This window comes from Palaemon carinicauda, chromosome 27 (assembly GCF_036898095.1).
Source record: "Palaemon carinicauda isolate YSFRI2023 chromosome 27, ASM3689809v2, whole genome shotgun sequence".
Taxonomy (NCBI): domain Eukaryota; kingdom Metazoa; phylum Arthropoda; class Malacostraca; order Decapoda; family Palaemonidae; genus Palaemon; species Palaemon carinicauda.
In genome coordinates, this window is record NC_090751.1 from 43,463,702 (window position 1) to 43,482,822 (window position 19,121).

Genomic DNA, 19,121 nt, shown 5'->3' on the forward strand with positions numbered 1-19,121 from the left:
CGGAAGGAGTCTCCATAGGAAGTAACCCCATCCTCCTTGGGGGGTGAAGAACAAATCCTTTTCCTTTTCCCCTTCGGTCTGGCCTGTGGCGTCTTGAACTGCGGGGGCTACACTGAGGTTCATGCCTAATCTCCTCTAGAGGTCTTTTACGACAGGATGATAGTCTCCCCTTCCCAGAGGAACCTGCCTGTGCGGAATCTTCCGAACTCCTAGGATCGGGGACCCTGGGAAGAGACGAGGCGCTAAAGGGATCCTAGGTGTATCACCAGAGGACTGGGAGCAGGGAACTTCTCCTTTCATGGCTTGGCACATTACATTAAATAAGGTGCTAAGCCAGGGGGGGGGGGGTTACGGGGGCCTGAGGATCTAGGGGGAGGTCCTTAGGAAGGCACTGCTCCCTGGGTTTAAGAACCTGGGCAGGTTTCCTAACCCTCTAGTCTGAGGGAGGCTTCCCTACAGGCAAGATCGGCACAGGACTACCCTTAGGGATAGGATCTGGGCTCCGTTGCGCAGGCGACTGTTGTCTCTGTTGAGGCCTAAGAGGCTTGAGAGAATGATTGTGAGCGCCAAGATGGTCGCGCGCTCGTGCACCGAACTATTGGTAGGCGCAAAGATGCTCGTGCGCGCGCCGTTCCCGATTGCGGGCATAGCGAGCAATAGGATGTTCGCGCATATGGCGCGCCATAGGATGAAACCGTGTGCTATGTTCGCTATTTTGTTTGCGTGCGACAAGTTGGTCGTGCGCGCGAGAGCTCTTAAGATGGTGAGAGAACTCACTGCTGCGCTCACCCGAAGGTTCACAATAGCTTGTGTTGTGTGAGTGCGAACGATCAACACAACGAGAGTTTGAAAACTCATAAAAAGAATGACTATGGTCACGAGAACCCGAAAGTTCAGCGTGAACTATGTTGCGCGAACCCGAAGGATCAACCTAACAAAAGCCGAAGTTTCTCTGTCACGAGACCCAGGAGGGTTAACGTGACTAAGGATACGAGAGACAGAGGGCTCAACGTAGCTTGTGTTGCGAGACCCCGAAGAGTCAGCGCAACGAGAAACCGAAGTTTCCCAGTCACGAAACACCGAAGTGTTAGGGTGACTAAAGTTACGAGAGCCCAAGGGTTCAGCGTAACTTAAGTTACGAGACCCCGAATGGTCAACGTAACGAGGAAGCGAGGTTCCTCTGTAACAAGACCCCTTAGGGTCAGCGTGACAAACGGTACGAGAATCTGGAGATTCAACGTTACCATTGTTACGAGAGCCCGAGGGTTCAGCGTAACAAAAACCCGAAGGTTTCAAGTCGCGAGAGCCCAAGGGTTCAGCACGACAGAGACCCGAAGGACTCCTGCTGTCATGAGAACCCGCAGGATCAACATGACGAGAGCCCGGAGGCTCACGATCACGCTAGCTCAAAGGCTCATAGTCACGCCAGCCCAAAGAGTGATCATCAGGAGACCCCGAAGGGTCAACGTGAGGAGAACCAGCAAGTTCAAAAAGACATTTCCTCACAGCCCAAGGAGAACGTCCAGGGTGGAGAGGAGTTACCCACCCCTCCACTCTACGAACCTCCGGAGAGGAAAGTTCAACAGACTCCACCCGAGGGGGAGACTGATCAAGGTCTACAGATAATTCCTCCGCAGGGGAGAAGAGTTCACCCGAAGGAGAACTACGCTTATAACAAGGTTCTCTTTCCACCCCTGGAGGAGAACCTAAAGCGTAAGGAGATTGCCGAAGTTTAGAGGCAACCTTCTCTCGCGAATGAGAGATATGTTCCCCCCGAAGGGGAAGCTTGCCTTGGAGAGAGCCCTGCCACCGCCCCTGGTGGGTTAGCTAACTCCTCGGCGTCGGAACCAGACTCTAGGCCTGACCAACGGGCAACAGTGCCTGCGCCCACAAGAGGAGGATCGACCTTCACAGAGGAAGGAGATGACTGCCTTCTCTCTCCTCCAATACGGGGAAGAACTTCATTTGAAGGGGGACCATCGACGCCCAGCGATGGCCACAAAGACACAAGGTCTGGAAAGGAACAGGCGCTCCCTGGGGGAAGAGAAGGAACCGACTCACTAGGGGAGCCACCACCTTCGCCTATCTCACAGGGTTGACCTGGAGTCACAAGCCCTGCGCTACTACTTGACTGTGCCCAGGAAGGGCCTGGTCGAGGATTAGCTTCGGGCAGAGATTTGGGCGTAGAGGAAGCAGAAGCCAACGATTTCTTCAATTTCGAGGAAGACCCCGAAAGCAAAGATTCGCGTTTAGACTTCTTCTTCTTCTTATGCGCAAACCTCTCCCACTGGGAGGCAGGCCACTCCCTACACTCGGAACAGGTGTTGTCGCGCGAGCATCAACTTCCCTGGCAAGCCGGGCATAAAGGGTGTGGGTCCATCTCCACGGATGACATGAAGGTACCGCAGCGGCGGCCTTCAATACCTGGACATGTCCACATAGCAGGACAGTAACCAAACACACAAAAGAAAAAGGAATAGTAATAAAGTCACGGAAGTTTGTTTAACAGGAGAGAGACAGTACGTCCGCACTCTACCGAGCCAAAAGTAAAAGTGGTTACTCAACCGACTGGTGTGAGTGAGCGGGGTAGCCAGTCTACCCTAAACACCTCCCGCTAACTAGCGGATGGGGCAATTATCCCTCACTAAAATTGTCTTGGCTTGTTTTCAGCGTTGCTGTAAGTAATATCCTATAAATAGCGAAGGTTTGTATGTATCGGAACAAACACAAAACAAGAGAGCTAAACACTAAAAGGGTAATGGAGATGAATGCAAAAGGCTTGATAGTAGAAAGTGAAAAAACCTCTTAACTTAGCGATCAGCAATGTTGTGAGGAGACGCTGTGAGCAAGCTCCTTGCGGATGCGTTGCGTTTACCCAGCACGAAGCATGACGCAATCAACCAAAAATTTGAATGGGTAGTCATAGAAAACATGATTAGTACTAATCCAATATAAATGACTCGGAAGTTTGTATCTGCGTAGGAATAAACTTTATTCTTTTCTGATCTGGAATGCATTTTAATTTCCTTGACTGCTGTCTATTTATGGGTGATACCCTCCATGTATACTACTCCATTAAAAGTTCCATTTCTTATTTTTTCCCCATTATAGACTTAATATACTCTATTTCTTTAGCATTACATTGTATATATTGTTTCAACTTGAAAAATTTAAACTTCATGTTTACCATACTTGAAAATGTTCAAACTTAAAGCTAGTTAAATTACATATAACAATAATAATAACAACAACAACATTCTGGTTCAACTTTAGTGATATCAATTAAAACATTTAAAATGATTGTAGAAATACCAGTTATATTTCATTCTTTAAATCTGAGTAAAGCACTTTGTTGCATTTATATGTATTGCATCTTCTCTTTGAAGTGACCATAATACATTAACAATAGGCCAATTGAACTTTTGTATGTCTTTTCATTTTATTTTCCATACAATAGTTTAACGTTTGACCTTTCACACTCAACGTAGCGTATCTAAGAGTAAAAAAATCATCCTTTTGTATGATGTAAATATGCAGATATGAAATTACAATACTGTGCTCCTATTTTTCCTTGATACAAAATATATAGAGTATGGCATATTTGGTGACTAGAATCAGACCAGTGAAAACTACAGTACATTAGATAACTTACTTGCAAGGCTTTTCCTCATTTCCAATTACTTGCCACATTATGAATAATTTTCAATTGGAGGAATGACTATAAAAATGCTTGCCAAAGAATTAAATTGATAAGACAGTAAAAATAAGTATTTTTTTCAGGTATCATGCCCTATAAACAAAATGATTGTATAATCAATTTAAAAAATTAGTTATAATGAATTTATGTCATACTGGGTAAGGGGATTATTTTATCTTTTACAATATGACCTGCACTAGTACTGTAAACCATTTAATTTTTATATCAATGTTAACACTTAGATCATACACTATTCTAAAATTACTGAATGTTTAAAATTGCAATAAATGTGGTAAATGCATTTCGGATATTTTCCATTCTTGGCCAAAAGTTTTACAATCAAATATTTTAATTATTCAAATATTTATTCTTATAATGAAATTAGAATACAAATGTCATCAAATGGCACTTGAACAAGTGATTATTCCCTACTCATACCAACATAGATGTGTTATTTTTCATTTAATTATTATCAAAAACCAATTAAATCCCATTCTCTTTAATCCACTGGGCTTTTTAGAAATACCCATGAGATTTTTACATACACTGATCATTAAACTTAGTTTCAGTTAATAAGGTATATTCAAAATCCTTACATTTACGAAATATATCACAAACAATATGAGCAATAGTGCACTATTCTTATTCTACCAGAAAACAAGTTTTCATTTTGTACTTCAATATTTAGGCTTAACAGCAGCAGCCTTACATTCTCCCCTCTCAACAAGACATATTTCCCATCAATATATATTTAGCCTCTTTAATAAAATGACATTTCAAGTCTGTTGCCCCAAGATAATAAGAAAACCTTCCATATAATTAGGAAACCTTCCATTAGCATACAATCCCGTTCTTACTTTCCAAAACTTAACTTTAAACACCATCACAAAACTGCCATTGTCACACAAAAGCTTTAACAAACAAAGAAACTTGGTGAGCTGCTTAATGTAATCCGGCCTAATATTCACATTTAATCAAATAATCAACGGTCAAACTCCATCTTCAAGATACAGTATGTCAATTATCATTCTGTGTATTATAAAAACCACCAATATGATCCCACATTGAACATTAGATCTGATCTCTCTACAGACTATGACAACCCTAAAGAAACAGAAGTGCCAAATATTGGCAAACTCTAATCTTCTAGTAATATTCTTTGGTTTCAATACCATAGTTCCCCTTGCTGCCTCAGCTAGACTAATATCAGTATCAAACATCTTAATTCACATGAAAATAAGTAGAAGGAAAACCAATAAAATCCTGAAGTATTCTAAATAAGGGTTACAGTTCTAGGAAACAAGAGTAAAACCAGAGGATATGTATGGTGAATAATGAAAGGAAAAAAATCATGAACTTTATCATTACTTTGACCGGGTAACACAATCCAACTTGTTCTAAACTGTATAAAGGGAAAATTAACTATTTTGTCATACTAATTCCATCCCATATGAATAAAACATAGTGATAAAATTGTTTTCTTATTTTTGTAATGATAAGGCCAACCCTCCAAAAATCTGCTCTGTGCAATACAGGCTGATGTAAATAATCCTTTTACCATTCTGTAAAAATTGTGGTAATACAGTAACTTCATATCTTGAAAAAAATCAATAAATTATTCTTTCAATTAGCATATAATTATTGGTCTTAGAAAAATAATCAGTTTTAAGGGGTCTAATTTTTTTTTTTTTTTACAGAATAGTCAGTGAAACATGCTACAGTACAGGTTTGTATAGAAAATAATAAATAAGGAAGAATTCAAAATAAACATGACCAAGTCTCACATTCTTAGTAAAAGAATACTAACTAGTTCACATCTGCCTGAGGCTCCAATAAATGCACTTTCAGAAAATATACAGAATGTTCTTTGAAATAGCTTTTTCTATTATCCACAAGTAAAATCACTTGGATAACATAATATGAACAAGTATCACAATTGTAAAATATTTCTTTGCCTATCAACAGAATTCAAAGAAATGCCTCACTTTGCCCTCAGAGTTTATATGATACAGTAATGTCGTTGCGAAAACATTCCATTAATAAAAACAAAGGAAATATCAAAAGTATAAGGTCTCTATGGAGTATCATATAAAGTGTAGGAAGAGCTTAATGTTACAAAAATCTAAGTTGTCTGAGCTACAATAATCTGTATTCTTGTATTTCACAAATTCTTGATTCTTATTCATTCTAAATATATCATTGTACAAATTTCATTCAATACTTTGCGTTATAATTGCATTGTACATACAAAATTATGTTAGTTAAGGTATATTAATATCTAATTTGATAACATTACTACATACATAATGTAATTCAAGTACAACAAAAATTTAGCATCATCTCCCCATTATCTACTGCAAACACACTACAAGGTAATAAAAGAATCACCGACAATGGTACTTGAGGTGGTGTTTTACACCAGTCGTATGGGCTAAGGCTATCATCTGTGTAGAGACGGAGGAGAATATAAGGATACACTCACTTGCCCATCACCCAACTCGCAGAGAAAACGGTTTTCAACATATACTTCTATGTAATTACTTTCTGGTAAAAAATATGATGATATTCATCAGTATGATGAAATAGGTCACTATTACATGATACCAAATTTTCCACCAACTAAATAAATCTTTTCTGGTTTAACAAGTACCATTAACTTCACTTTCTTGTGAATTCATTCCTTCTTTCAAAAAAAAAAAGCTATTTTGCAAGAAACTTCCTAATCACTATCTGAATCATCACTGTCCTTCATATCCTCTTCCTTTTCCCTTTTCCATATGCAAACCATGTTGTTTGATGTGACAGCTACAATATGTCTTCCTCCAGGAGAGACAGCACACTTGTCTACAACAATGTCATATGTGTCCAGTCTGAGTTTTCTAGCTTTCTCTACCTGTAATAAAAAGTAGAGATTACAAAAATACTAGCATTGATGTATCCCAATAATAGTAAAGAACTAAATATGACAAATTTGAAAGTAATTTGTTTTTCCCTCATGATATAAACCTGTTGCTATTTACAGTATAGGGATTATACTTTGGGAAAACTAGAAGACTAGCCATAAGATTTTTAAAGATGTAACTACCCTACTGCTAGTTAGTGGTGGGGGGGGGGGAGTGATGGTGTGCCAATTTATATAAATAGCAGCAGGTTTGTATTGTTAGGAAAAATACAAATTATTTTCAAATTCGTCATTTGTTCCGACACTAATACAAACCCTCGCTATTCAAAGGGATTGACTCACTCCTTACTTAGGAGGGTGGAAGTCCAAACCAACTGGCTGGTCTTTGCTCCGCTGGGGTTTTCCCGTATGCGCTCTGCACGTAACAGGGAGAAACCCCGACACCTTGCTAAACAATTCGTACAAAGCATGGTTAACGTACAAAGCATGGTTAACGGTCTGAGCAATCTGTGTAAACGTAGGAATCTTAGAATCAATCATAGACATTACCCAACCCCATCTTGCCAAGGGTATGGGGACGCAACAAATATACTGTATCTCTATACCAGGTTACACAAGTGAAATGGTTTTACCTGCAGACAGCGGAGCCCAGCTTTGCAAAGTAACATAGGTGCTGTTCCCCCACAGGGGAAAGATGAAAGAAAAAAAAGCCAGTCATTCTTCCTGATTCATCCCAGAATTAACTATGGTTAAACTCTGCCCTCTGCTACTTGTCTATCAAGGAGCCTGAGGTGTTTGAACCATTTATTGTGTAACCACCACAGGGTCAATGGAGAACGTTCCCTTGTTCCTGTCCTGTGGGTCACATCTAGCAGGGAGTGGGCGATGAAGGTCATTTTTCCACACGCGCTGACAAGGCCTGCATCACAGAGTAGTTTTCATAAATGCTAGAGGCATACTCCTGCCCTTAACATTTTGAGCCATGAGGAGAAAGATCACAATTCAATGCTCGGTCCATGACCTTAAGAATCGAAGCTGAGAACGTGTTCTTGGTGATCCTTTCTTGACCTTCCCCGAGCTGACAATCGAGGGCGAACTCGTTCTCTTGGGGTAGCACCTAAATTTCCTCTCCGGCATAGTAGCCATTGATCTGGACTCCCAATCCGAAGGGTTCGAATCTGAGATCCGAGCTGCCAGGAATGAAGTCTAGTATTACCTAACCCATCATTGTGAATGAGACATTGAAGGGGAAGCCCATGGGATTCGCCGACTCTCCTGGCCGAAGCCAACACAAGCTGGAGACCTGTCATCGAGGTCAGGTAAAGATCTGCTGCTTGGCATCCGGGGTTGTAGGGGGGGATGCTCAGTGGAAGAGGTCTCCCTCCCGACTGAGGGCAGGTAAGCTCATAACTCTGTATGAAGAGAGCCAACGCCGACGCAGAGGAAAGGTTTATTCCTTTTGAGTCTAAAGGCGAGGCTCAAGGATGAGCGATGGCCTTCCATCGCCGAGGCTGTGAGAAGCTTTTCCTTCCAAACGAGGAACTCTGCTACTGCTGGAGTAGTGGCATTGAGGGGAGAGATACCTTTTTCCACGACACCAATTACAGAAGCAATCCAGTTGGCCTGGTAGATTGAATCCGAAGATCTACGCAGGTATCCAGGCATCATCTTAGCAACTTGTTGCGGAAAGATCTCTCTAGTAGAGAAGGTGCTGGATAGTCTCCAGGCAAGAAATTGCAGTGAAGCTACAGCTTTGTAAAAGATGTTCAAATGTGGCTGTTAGAGTAGATCGTGTTAGTGAGGGAGTTTCCTCGGGACTTCCGTCAGCAGCTGAAAAAGGTACACGAACCATCCCTCAGATGTCAAGCAGAGCTAAGAGGGTCATTGCCAGGTTGCAGATGAGCTTGCTTGCCTTGTTAACCCCTTTGCCTCTAACGTCGGTGTACGTCAAAACATGCCTGATAATACATAATACACTAAAAAATCTCCTCTCTCTAATATTAGTCCCTCCTCCTCCTGTCTTCAGCCAACCAACAAAGGTTTTGGGATTCTAGCTTTTATTTCTGAATATGTAAGAGCTATTTTAGTCTTTGTTACCATGAAATAATCAAACCACTCTCTCTAGCTAATGGCAACATTCCCTACCTTAGGAATTACTCAACACCCCCTTGACACCCACAAATGGGAGAAGTGTCATCGTACCACCAACCAAAATACTTGCGATTCTACTCCCTATTCATGACCATGTAAGGTCTATTTTAGTATATTCATATCCAACCTCATCATCAACCAAAAATACTTGCGATTCCAGTCCTTATTTATGATTATGTAAGGTTTAGTTTATTATTTGCTATCTTGTCACAGTGTTCAAATCACAGAGACAGACTAATAAGTCAAACTCACAAGACGAAAACTTCCCAGTAATGAAAATTGTTGACAGAAGACAAGATTTATCTGTTTTTCTTATTCCTTTTTTATCATCTATGATTTCTACAAAATAATAGCATCTTCATGTTTTATATATTTCATATTAGTATTGTTCATTGTTTTCACTGGTAAAAGTTAGCCATTGTGATTATTTCCATTTATTGCCATTCTATGCAGTCTATTCCCAAGCTTGTGAAATGCCCAAGACAGGAATGATCCAGTTCATTATTATTATTATTATTACTAGCTAAGCTACAACCCTAGTTTGAAAAGCAAGATGCTATAAGCCCAAGAGCTCCAACAGGGAAAAATAGCCCAGTGAAGAAAGAAAACAAGGAAATAAATAAAACGATATACGAAGTAATGAACAACTAAAGTAAAATATTTGAAAAGCATTAACAGCATTAAAACAGATATTCGATAAATAAACTATAAAAGGACTTGTGTAAGCCTGTTCAACATATAAACATTTGCTGCGAGTTTGAACTTTTGAAGTTCTACTGATTCAACAACCCGATTAAGAAGATCATTCCACAACTTAATCACAGCTATATTAAAACTTCTAGAGTACTGTGTAGTGTTGAGCCACATGATAGAGAAGGCTTGACTATTAGAATTAACTGCATACCTAGTATTACTAACAGGATGGAACTGTCCGGAAAGATCTGAATGTAAAGGATGGTCAGAATTATAAAAACTCTTATGCAACATGCATAACGAACTAATTGAACAACAGTGCCAGGATTAATATCTAGATCAGGAATAAGAAATTTAATAGAAAACACACACACACACACACACACACTCTGTGTGTGTGTGTGTGTTTGCTTCAGCTAGTAAAGAAAACCCAAAAAAAGAATTTTTTGCATATGTTAACAGTTGAAAGCCAGGCAAAAACAACATTGGCTCATTAAGAGACTCAGAGGGTATTCTTATAACAAATGACTTTGAAAAAGCCAAACTGATGAATGAATATTTCACAACCGTATTCACTAGGGAAGAATCAATGGCCCTCAACAAACCAGCTATCAAATATTTAGGGTGACAACCATTAAATAAAATTACATTTACAATGGAAGATATCAAAAAGAAAATAAACAGAGTCGTTAAATCTAAGGCACCACGTCCAGATGATATACATCTAAGAGAGATTATAGAACTAGAAGAAGAGATAACCCCCCACTTTTACAAAATGTTCTGAAAGACAGCCAACAAAAGAAAGGCACCAAAAGGATGGAAATTAGGCAATGTCCCTCCAATCTACAAGAAGGGACCAAAAGAAGAACCTGGCAACTACAGACCTTTGTGTCTAACTTCAGTGCCTTGCAAAAAATTTTTAATTAATTATAGTACAGTAGATTCAATAGTAAAACTCCCAGAGAAAAACAATATTCTGATAGACAGCCAAATAGTGTTAGACAAAAGAGATCATGTGTGACAAATCTGTTGTAATTTTTCCACATGTTTAGCATTTATGACAAAAGCAGGGCAATAGACATCATATACCTAGACTTTCAAAAGGCTTTTGACAAAGTTCCTCATAAAAATTAATGGTAAAAATTAGAGCACTAGGTAACATTGACAAGCCAGCTGAATGGATCAAAGATTGACTAACAAACAGAAAACAGACGGTTGCAATCAATGGAGAAGCTTCAGAGTGGGCAGCTGTTACAAGCAGAGGACCTCAAGGATTCGTACTAGGCCCATTACTATTTCTGATTTACATTAACGACATAGATTTAGGATTAACTAGTAGAAAAGCCAAATTTGCCGACATGGGGTTACTACGGAATAACATAGTTACTTCAATATATATAATTTTTTTTACACATGAATCGCAGTGCTTTATTGTGCCTTATAATTAAATATCATAGAATACTTCTTGTGTCACAGGAAATAAATGGATGTTTCCATTACATTTCTGTACAACATAAAGTTCATTACTGTATTACTAAAGAGTGGTTTTATATCTTTTGACAGCTACTTATCGTGGAATTATAACAGAATAACATACTCACTTCAATGAATATGAAGTTTTATTGCACATAAAACCAGTGCTCTACCAATGCTGTATTTAGAGATTACAAAAAAATAAAAAATTTAATTAAATTACGGTAAATTATTCTATATTCATTTAACAACGAATGGAAAAACCTTTCAATTGTTTAGAGTGAAATACAATGGAAAGTAAAGCAAACTTTTGAAAAAATATTCTGTAATGAGCCGTAAACCAAATAACATGGAAACGTAGCTTTTTATTTTTTATAAGATAATTGAACAAGTAAATCTGATGATGACAAATCTTGTATAGAGTTACTGTAGCGAATCCTTGTGGCGAAAGGGTTAAGCACCCTTGTCCTCAAGCAGCGCAGGGGAAAAACAGCTAAAATGCTTATGTTGACCCGCTATTGCTGAATACATCCTGCCTTGGAGGCTGGGGATCCGGAGCTGGTGAACAGTAGAGCGGAAGCACATTGTTCAGCAGGGACATTGCGAAGAGGTCCACAGTTGGGAAATCCCTCAACGTCAGGACTTTAAGCTACTAGATGATACAAAGACCACTTGGGGACCAGTATCTGAGTAGCTCTGCTCAAAAGACAGTGAGCACATTCCTGCTAGTCTGGAAAGGATCAAGCTGATAGGAAAACTGAGTTCTGTTCTGCCCATTAGCCTATCATGCTAGAAGACAGAGGCATTGCAAACGAAAAATAGGCACAGCCATGTTTGTGCTACGTGAGCCACAACCGTGGTGTTGTCGTTCACCAATACCACTAGTAACGCACCAGACACTGATGTATCTGCTGTAGGGCTACAAAGGCTGCCCTCATCTCTAGGAGATTTAAATGATGGTACCATTCGGACTCTGACCAAAGCCTGGAGGTTGAGAGCATCAAATCCTAGGAAGGGATAAGGAGGTAGAATCCTCGATAGAGATTCTTGTTTGTCAACCATCCTCTTAGGTCCATCTCCAGCCCGGGTCCAGTAGAAACCGGAGAAAATGGAGATTCCTTGAGGTGCACAATCTGGGATCTGGCTGCCTCTAAAGGGGTTGGATTCGAAGAAGTCGGATGTGGGCTTGATGAACCAGAGTAAAACTGTGACCCATGAGATGTAACCACAGCTAACTGAAAGTGCGTCTCATAAAAGGAAGAGACTACCGCCTTAGACCCTGTCACTCTGCTGAAGACTTCTGCTGGCTGATGATGGGATATCTCGAGATTTACTTAAATCCTCAGATCGTGGTAAAATGATATTTTCATAATAAAATAAATTTTTGAACATACAGTACTTACCCGCTGGTTATATAAAAATAGCTTTAGTCCTCTGACGTCCGGCAGAAATTCAAAACTCGCGGCAATCGCAGATAGAGTAGCCAGGTGTACACTAGCACCCTCACGCGAGCTACACAGAAGCATTCCATGAATCCCCAGATTTTCCATGCCCATAGAATGTCTCTAGAGGGGAGGAGGGGGAGGGGAGAAATAAAGGTTATATAACCAGCAGGTAAGTATGTTAAAAAATTTATTTTTTTTATGAAAATATCATTTTTAAACATTAAACTTACACGCTGATTATATAAACACCTTTGGTGGAGGGTTAGACATAGACAGCTACATTGTTGGAATATTACATAAGAGTTAATTAAAATAAGCTTAAGGGTTCGTAATTGTTAAGGAAGCCGACTTCAATGATTCTCTGCCTCATTATGTCTGCTATCCTTATGAGATCCAGCGATCCACCCAGGGGGCTGAAGACTTCTAGGAGCTGTCAAACCGGTAAATAACCTCTATGCTGATAGGACCTCAACTAATACCCTTGTTCCGGGCACTCTCAAGGAACAAAATGACCACCTGACTAAATCAAAGATTGCGGAAGATTGTCGACCAATCTCCACATACAACCATAAAAATATATAAAAGTTCCAAGAGAAGAAAAAGGGTACTAGGGTTATGGGAACATAGTGGTGGATCCTTCCCCCACTACTGCACTCGCTGTTACGAATGGTCCCAGAGTGAAGCAGTCCGCCAAAAGTCTGGACACGTTTCAAATAATGTGAAGCAAACACAGATTTATTCCTCTAAAAGGTTGTGCTCTTAATGCTTTACAACGATCTATTCTGTTTGAAGGCCACCGAAGTTGTTACAGTTTAAGCTTCAAGCGTCTTGGCCTTTATAAAAACTTGCAGTCTGCCTTACTGCAAAGTGCATGAGCCTCTTAATTAAGAGCCTGATGAAGAATGAAAGAGCATTCTTCAACATCTGTAACGAGGACTTCTAGACTGAGCACCAAAGAGCTTCCGACTAGCCTCGCAACTCTTTCGTTCAGTTCAGATTTAACTTTAGGACTCTTACTGAGCACAGGACTCTCTCTAACTCCTCGCCAGCTACATCCGAAAGGTTTGGAATTCGGAATCTCTAAAGCCTTGGTTCAAGGTTGAGAAGGGCGTTCGTTCTTGGCGAGAAAGCCTAACTGCAATGAGCAGATAGCTTTGTGATCTTGAAAAAACCAATCATTTAAGCTAAAGGCATGAATCCCACTAACACTGTGAGCTGTCGCCAGACTGACCAAAAATAGTCTTCATCGTGAGGTCCTTAAATGAAGCTGAATGCAAGGGCTCAAACCTGTCACCCATAATGAACTTCAGGACAATATTCAGATTCCAAACTGGTGAATCCTGGAGCTGTTGTTTTGATGTTTCAAACGATTTGAGAAGTTTCTGTAGGTCTTTAACATTAGAAAGGTCCAAGTCTTAGTGCCATGAATACGGTTGCTACATACTCTTGTATCCTATGATGGTAGAGGATAACAATATTGCATTTCTTTCAAAGATGTAACAGAAAGTCAGCAATCTGAGTTACCGAAGTACTAGGCGAGGAAAGAGAGTTGATTCTGTACCCCTCTCTAACAAACCTCGTACCTAGATTGTTAAACCTTGATGGAAGAAGTACTCCTTGCTCCTGCAATAGCTCTAGTTACTTCCTTCGAAAAAAACTCTAGGTCTTGTGAGTTTTTCAATAATCTGAAGACAGTTAGATGAAGAGCTTGGAGATTTAGATGGTACCTTCCAAGTGGGGTTATTTGAGTAAATCCACTCTTAACAAAAGACTTCTTTGAGTGTCTACCATCCATTGTAGTAGCTCTGTGAACCACTCTCTGAGGGCCAAAAGAGGACCACTAGAGTCAATCCGTTCATTCCGTATGACACAAACTTTTGCATCACTTTGTAAAGAATTGAACAGTGGAAATTCGCACAAGTCCATGTTACGAGCTGTTTGACGCTCGGGGTCGCATCGTGCTTGATGGTTAATGTCGCGTCTCGATAGACGCTCGACGTCACGTCTTGCTGGACGCTCAACGTCACGTCCTGTTCCGCTGGAAGCTCAACGTCCTGTTAGGTGGACGGTCGACGTCACGTCTGTTTGCTTGACCCCTTGGGTTAAAAATGGCTAAAATACGTCATTTAACTATGGAGTTGTAAAGACGTTCGTCATCAATAACATCTCGACTAGTAGCCTCACTACGCTTGGTGTCCAGGTGTGAAGTTACCTGACACTCAGGGTTCAGGCCTGCTACTCTCTTATTGTTCGCAGGCCGATAAACTAGCATGAGCGAAGAGAGCTTCTGTTGCATATCTAGCAGCATAATAAAAGTAGGGTCAAACTATTGTGGTATCGGAGACGTCACGTCTACCACAAGCTCTCTTTCTACACCGTTTAAAAAACACGCAGAGCGTCCAGAAGACGATAACCAGTTTGACGGTGGAGAAGGAGCATGAACCGATGTCATGCTAGGCTCAGACAACTGTCCTGCAACTGGGTGAGTTGGACGTTATTTGACAGCTGCCGACATCCTAAAAGGATGTTTGGTAGGGGAGTTTTTTTCGATAGAAAGAAAAAACGCTCAGGACTGCTCCAAAGACTACAACCAGAAGTTTGCGGTGTCATGATAAGACGCTGATTGACCGTATCCACCTTCCTCTTCAGAGGTCTGGAAGTTGATGCCAGCCTCGTCTGGGCGGTGCGACATCCAAAGATGACGAAAAAACTTTCACCTCACCTTTCCTATGATGAAGGCGTCTGCTCGGGAGTTAAAGCCTCTCGTTTCCTTTATCGTTCGACATTCCTTCTCCCAGGGAATAGGGAGCTGGAAGAGGTTTTTAAAATCGACATTCCATGGAAGAGATCTAAGGATTAGAAGAACGACAGGTCCTAACAGACGCACCCTCTATTTGAGGGGTGGTGCTTAGACCGAAACAAAGAGCCAAAAACTGGACAACTTCCTCCTATACACGAACCTTCAGGTATTGCTTGAAGTTCGGATGGATGAGGATGTGGAAGTAAGCATCCTGGAGATCTAAAGACCTATGGACCTTTCCTACTGCTGTAAGGACTGATTTCGATGTTTCCATGGAGAACTTTGTCTTCTGAATGAAGGCGTTGAGAGCAGTGATATCCAGGACCGGGCAATAGCTTCCCTCTCCAAAAAGAGAAACATTTGATGTTGCATAGCCTGTCTCTTAGGCTCCTCTCTGTATTTGGCAGAGAGGTCTATCGGAGTAACTAATAAAGAATTCACTAGGAAAAAGATTTCGCATCCATCCTTTAGTGAAAGCACGGACTAAAGGTCTGCTCCTCTCCTCTCCCAGGCTCGCTAGAGGTAGTTAAGTTTGCCTCCTACTGTTGCCTGTGCGGTTCAGAGAAAAAGTAAGCGGAAACTTTCTTGCTAATTTAGACACCAAAACCTGTCTTTGACCAACTCTTTAGGGAGAAGAGAGGAAGAAAAAAGGGGGGGGGTGCAAAGTTATCCTGCTTCATTGATAAGGAAGCTGGCTTCATAGGTTTTAATGCCTAATTACATCCAGTCTCCCATCATCCTCAAGCTCTACTAGATGATTAAGAATTTTTCTATGTACAACGACTTCTCTCACAAAGCCGGTTGTACTGCAGCATTGTTGCTCATGGTTTTGACGGAGGATCAGACTCAAGACCCCAAAGACCTGTCCACAAGCACACAGCAAAAAAGGTACACTTCCTTCTCTTACAAAAGCACTAATGCACTTCCTGCTGCTCCAGCTGAACGTGCTGCTCCACCAACATCTGCAGTTAGGCTCTTTATGCTGCATTGAGGCCGCGCTATTGCACTGCCCTACCAGCACCATCTTAGTAAGGCGGGACGAGGAGCAGCAGGCACAAAATAAAATGGAAACTCTTCAAAAAAAACTCTCATGAGTTTCTTAAAGTCAACTGAAGGGAGAAGGATCTTAGGAACTTCTCCTAGAATTCCACTAAAAGATAAATAGGAGAAAAGAGATCGTCAATCCCTTCCTCCTACAAGTCTTTAACCGAGGTAGAGATGTCTTGTTTCCTAGGAGTCAACTCCTTAAGGTCCTGAATTCTGGCCTCAATGCTTTTAGAGGTTTAATTCTCGCTCTCCAACAGACACCAAGAGTTAGTTCAAGTGGGCCTTGGTCTGAGAAAATAATATCTTTCCAGTTAATATTTATTTCTGTATCTTTTAATATAGCGCCTGGCGTAACAATGTTCCAACGCTAGATGCTCATGGTCATTACCATCGGAACTAAGACGTTCGCGATCTTGACACTAGACGTCAAGTCCAACTGCTGGACTCTTGATGCCATGCAACTGTTTGACGCTCGGTGTCACCTCCAACTGCTAGAAGCTTGACGCCATGGAACTGCACGACACTCGGCGTCACATCTAACTGCCTAGCATTCGATGTCAAGTCCAACTGTTGGAAGCCAGACGCCATGCAACTGCTTGGCGTTCAGCGTCACGTGACTCTCGGAACAATGTCACGTAACTGCTTGACGTTCAGCATTATGTCTAACTACTTGACACTCGACGTCAAGTCCAACTGCTGGGAGCTTAACGCCATGCAACTGCTTGATGCTCAGCGCCACGTGACTTTCAGAACAATAACGCTAGCGATTAAAAACGCTCACGAATCAGACACTCGGAACTATGCCGATCGCGTCTAGAACAGTTGATCATCAAACTAAGTTACCAACATCATTTCAAACTCTTACAGCAGCGTTAGTAGCTAGCCTTGCTGGACGCTCGATGTCCAAAGCTCTGCGTTTAGTGTTAGAAAACACTTTTACCTCGCCTTACCTATGGCGAGGGCGAGCGTTCTGGGAATTGTCAACAGGAACGCTCGAGGGGACTTCTGCTAGAGTCTTACAAGACGCTCGGCGCCAGGCTAACGCCTCTCGCTTCCTTTAGCCGATCGACATTCCTTCTCCCATGGGTCAGGGAGCTTGGAAGAGGTCTAAGGCTAGGATAACAACAGGTCCGAACAGAAGCACCCTCCACTGTGTTGAATAAATTCACTGCACTAATTTAGCACTAAAATCTTGCACTTTTAAACTCTTTGGCATAAGACCAAAAGTAGACCTACCCATTGTGAGAGATCTTACTATTCTGCCAAGGGCTTGAATAAGAATGCAATAGGTATTGAATCCTATATAAAATGTAACAAAAAATTTTATATAAAATATTAAATGAATAGATATAGGAATAAAGAATATATATATATATATATATATATATATATATATATATATATATATATATATATATATATATATATATATATATATATATATATATATATATATGTAAATAACCCTTATTACTTAAGGGTTTTCAATAAAAGATGATTACTGTAGTCACATTTTACAATTGGAACATCTATATATATTATACGAAAAAATTTAGTATTCCCAAAAATGAACAAGTAAACAATGATACAAAGAATCGTGAGACTATATCGATTGTCATGAATACTACGTTGTGTAAAATTAACTGTACACTAATTTTCTTTAATCTCTGCAAAAAGATCAGCTAAAGAAAAAATACTAAAAGGACAAATATTATAAAATAACATATTCCTTTTTATCTTATACAACTTAAATACTTTGGTTTTAAGGAAGAATTTACTTTTCATAAATAACGATACAAAGAAAATTGTAATACTGTATCGATTGACTGAGAACTGCGTAGCGTAAATTAAACTGAATGCTAGTTTAGTTAATCTTTGAAAACAGATCGAAGATTATCTAAAGAAAGTACACTAAAAGGACAAAAGTTTTGTTAAAATAACATAATCCTTTTATCTTATATAACTTAATACTTTGTAAGATAGTATTCACTTATTCTTTGTAAAAAAAAAGAAAGAAATTGCTGGTCATACTCTAGCTTATGTCATATGACTGTGACGTCATAGAGTAGGCGAGGTGTTTACCTACCGCCATCATGCTTTCGCTAGTTTAAAGTAGGTTGAAAAAACTTCTAATCCTACCTTTTAAGCTAAAACATAAGAGATCAAATACCAAACAAAGCCAAAATAAGCGAATGCCAATAACCATATTTAGGAGTACATCACCAAGATAACAGCTAAAATCCAGGTTAATAACAAGTGAATTTAACGATGTTGCCGATGTGACCGGCAGGGAAAATCTGGGGATTCATGGAATGCTTCTGTGTAGCTCGCGTGAGGGCGCTAGTGTACACCTGGCTACTCTATCTGTGATTGCCGCAAGTTTTGAATTTCTGACGGACGTAAGAGGACTAAAGCTATTTTTATATAACCAGCGGGTAAGTTTAATATTTAAAACTCAAGTTGTCTTGGTGGTGACAAAGATAAGCCACCGAGTCTATTAGGATCAGCCAGTTGTCCCCAAATCTTGGAGAACGAAGCCAATCCTGTAGGCCCAGATTAACATTAGGGTAAAAACTCCCATGAAAACCTGAGGTGCAGTCGAAACCGAAGCACCGCACCTTGACATGGTATGCCTGTATTTAAAGATACTTCCTGGATGATGGGTGTCCTGGAATCCAGGAGTATGAGTCCTAGCGGTCGAACGTGCACAGGAAGTCCTGTGGACTAACTTTTTGTATTAGGAGAGGAAAACCTAAGGTGCAGTTGAAACTGAAGCACCACACCTAGACATGGTATGGCTATATTTAAAGATGCTTCCTAGATGATGGGTGTCCTGGAATCCAGGAGTATGAGTCCTAGTGGTCAAATGTGCACAGGAAGTCCTGTGGATTAACTTTTTCCATTAGGAGAGGA

At 40.5% G+C, this 19,121-nt stretch overlaps 1 protein-coding gene across 4 annotated transcripts in view; it reads right to left on the reverse strand.

Annotated features, from left to right (window-relative positions):
- Positions 1-4,043: 4,043 nt before the first annotated feature.
- The window catches only part of LOC137620710 (leucine-rich repeat and WD repeat-containing protein 1-like), a 117,984-nt gene continuing 102,906 nt past the window's right edge, over positions 4,044-19,121 (reverse strand). For all 4 annotated transcript variants that reach the window (XM_068351067.1, XM_068351066.1, XM_068351068.1 and 1 more), the window contains exon 9: positions 4,044-6,590. In XM_068351067.1, coding sequence (XP_068207168.1) covers positions 6,417-6,590 — 174 coding nt within the window. In that variant the 3' untranslated portion in view covers positions 4,044-6,416. The remainder of the gene's footprint in view (positions 6,591-19,121) is intronic.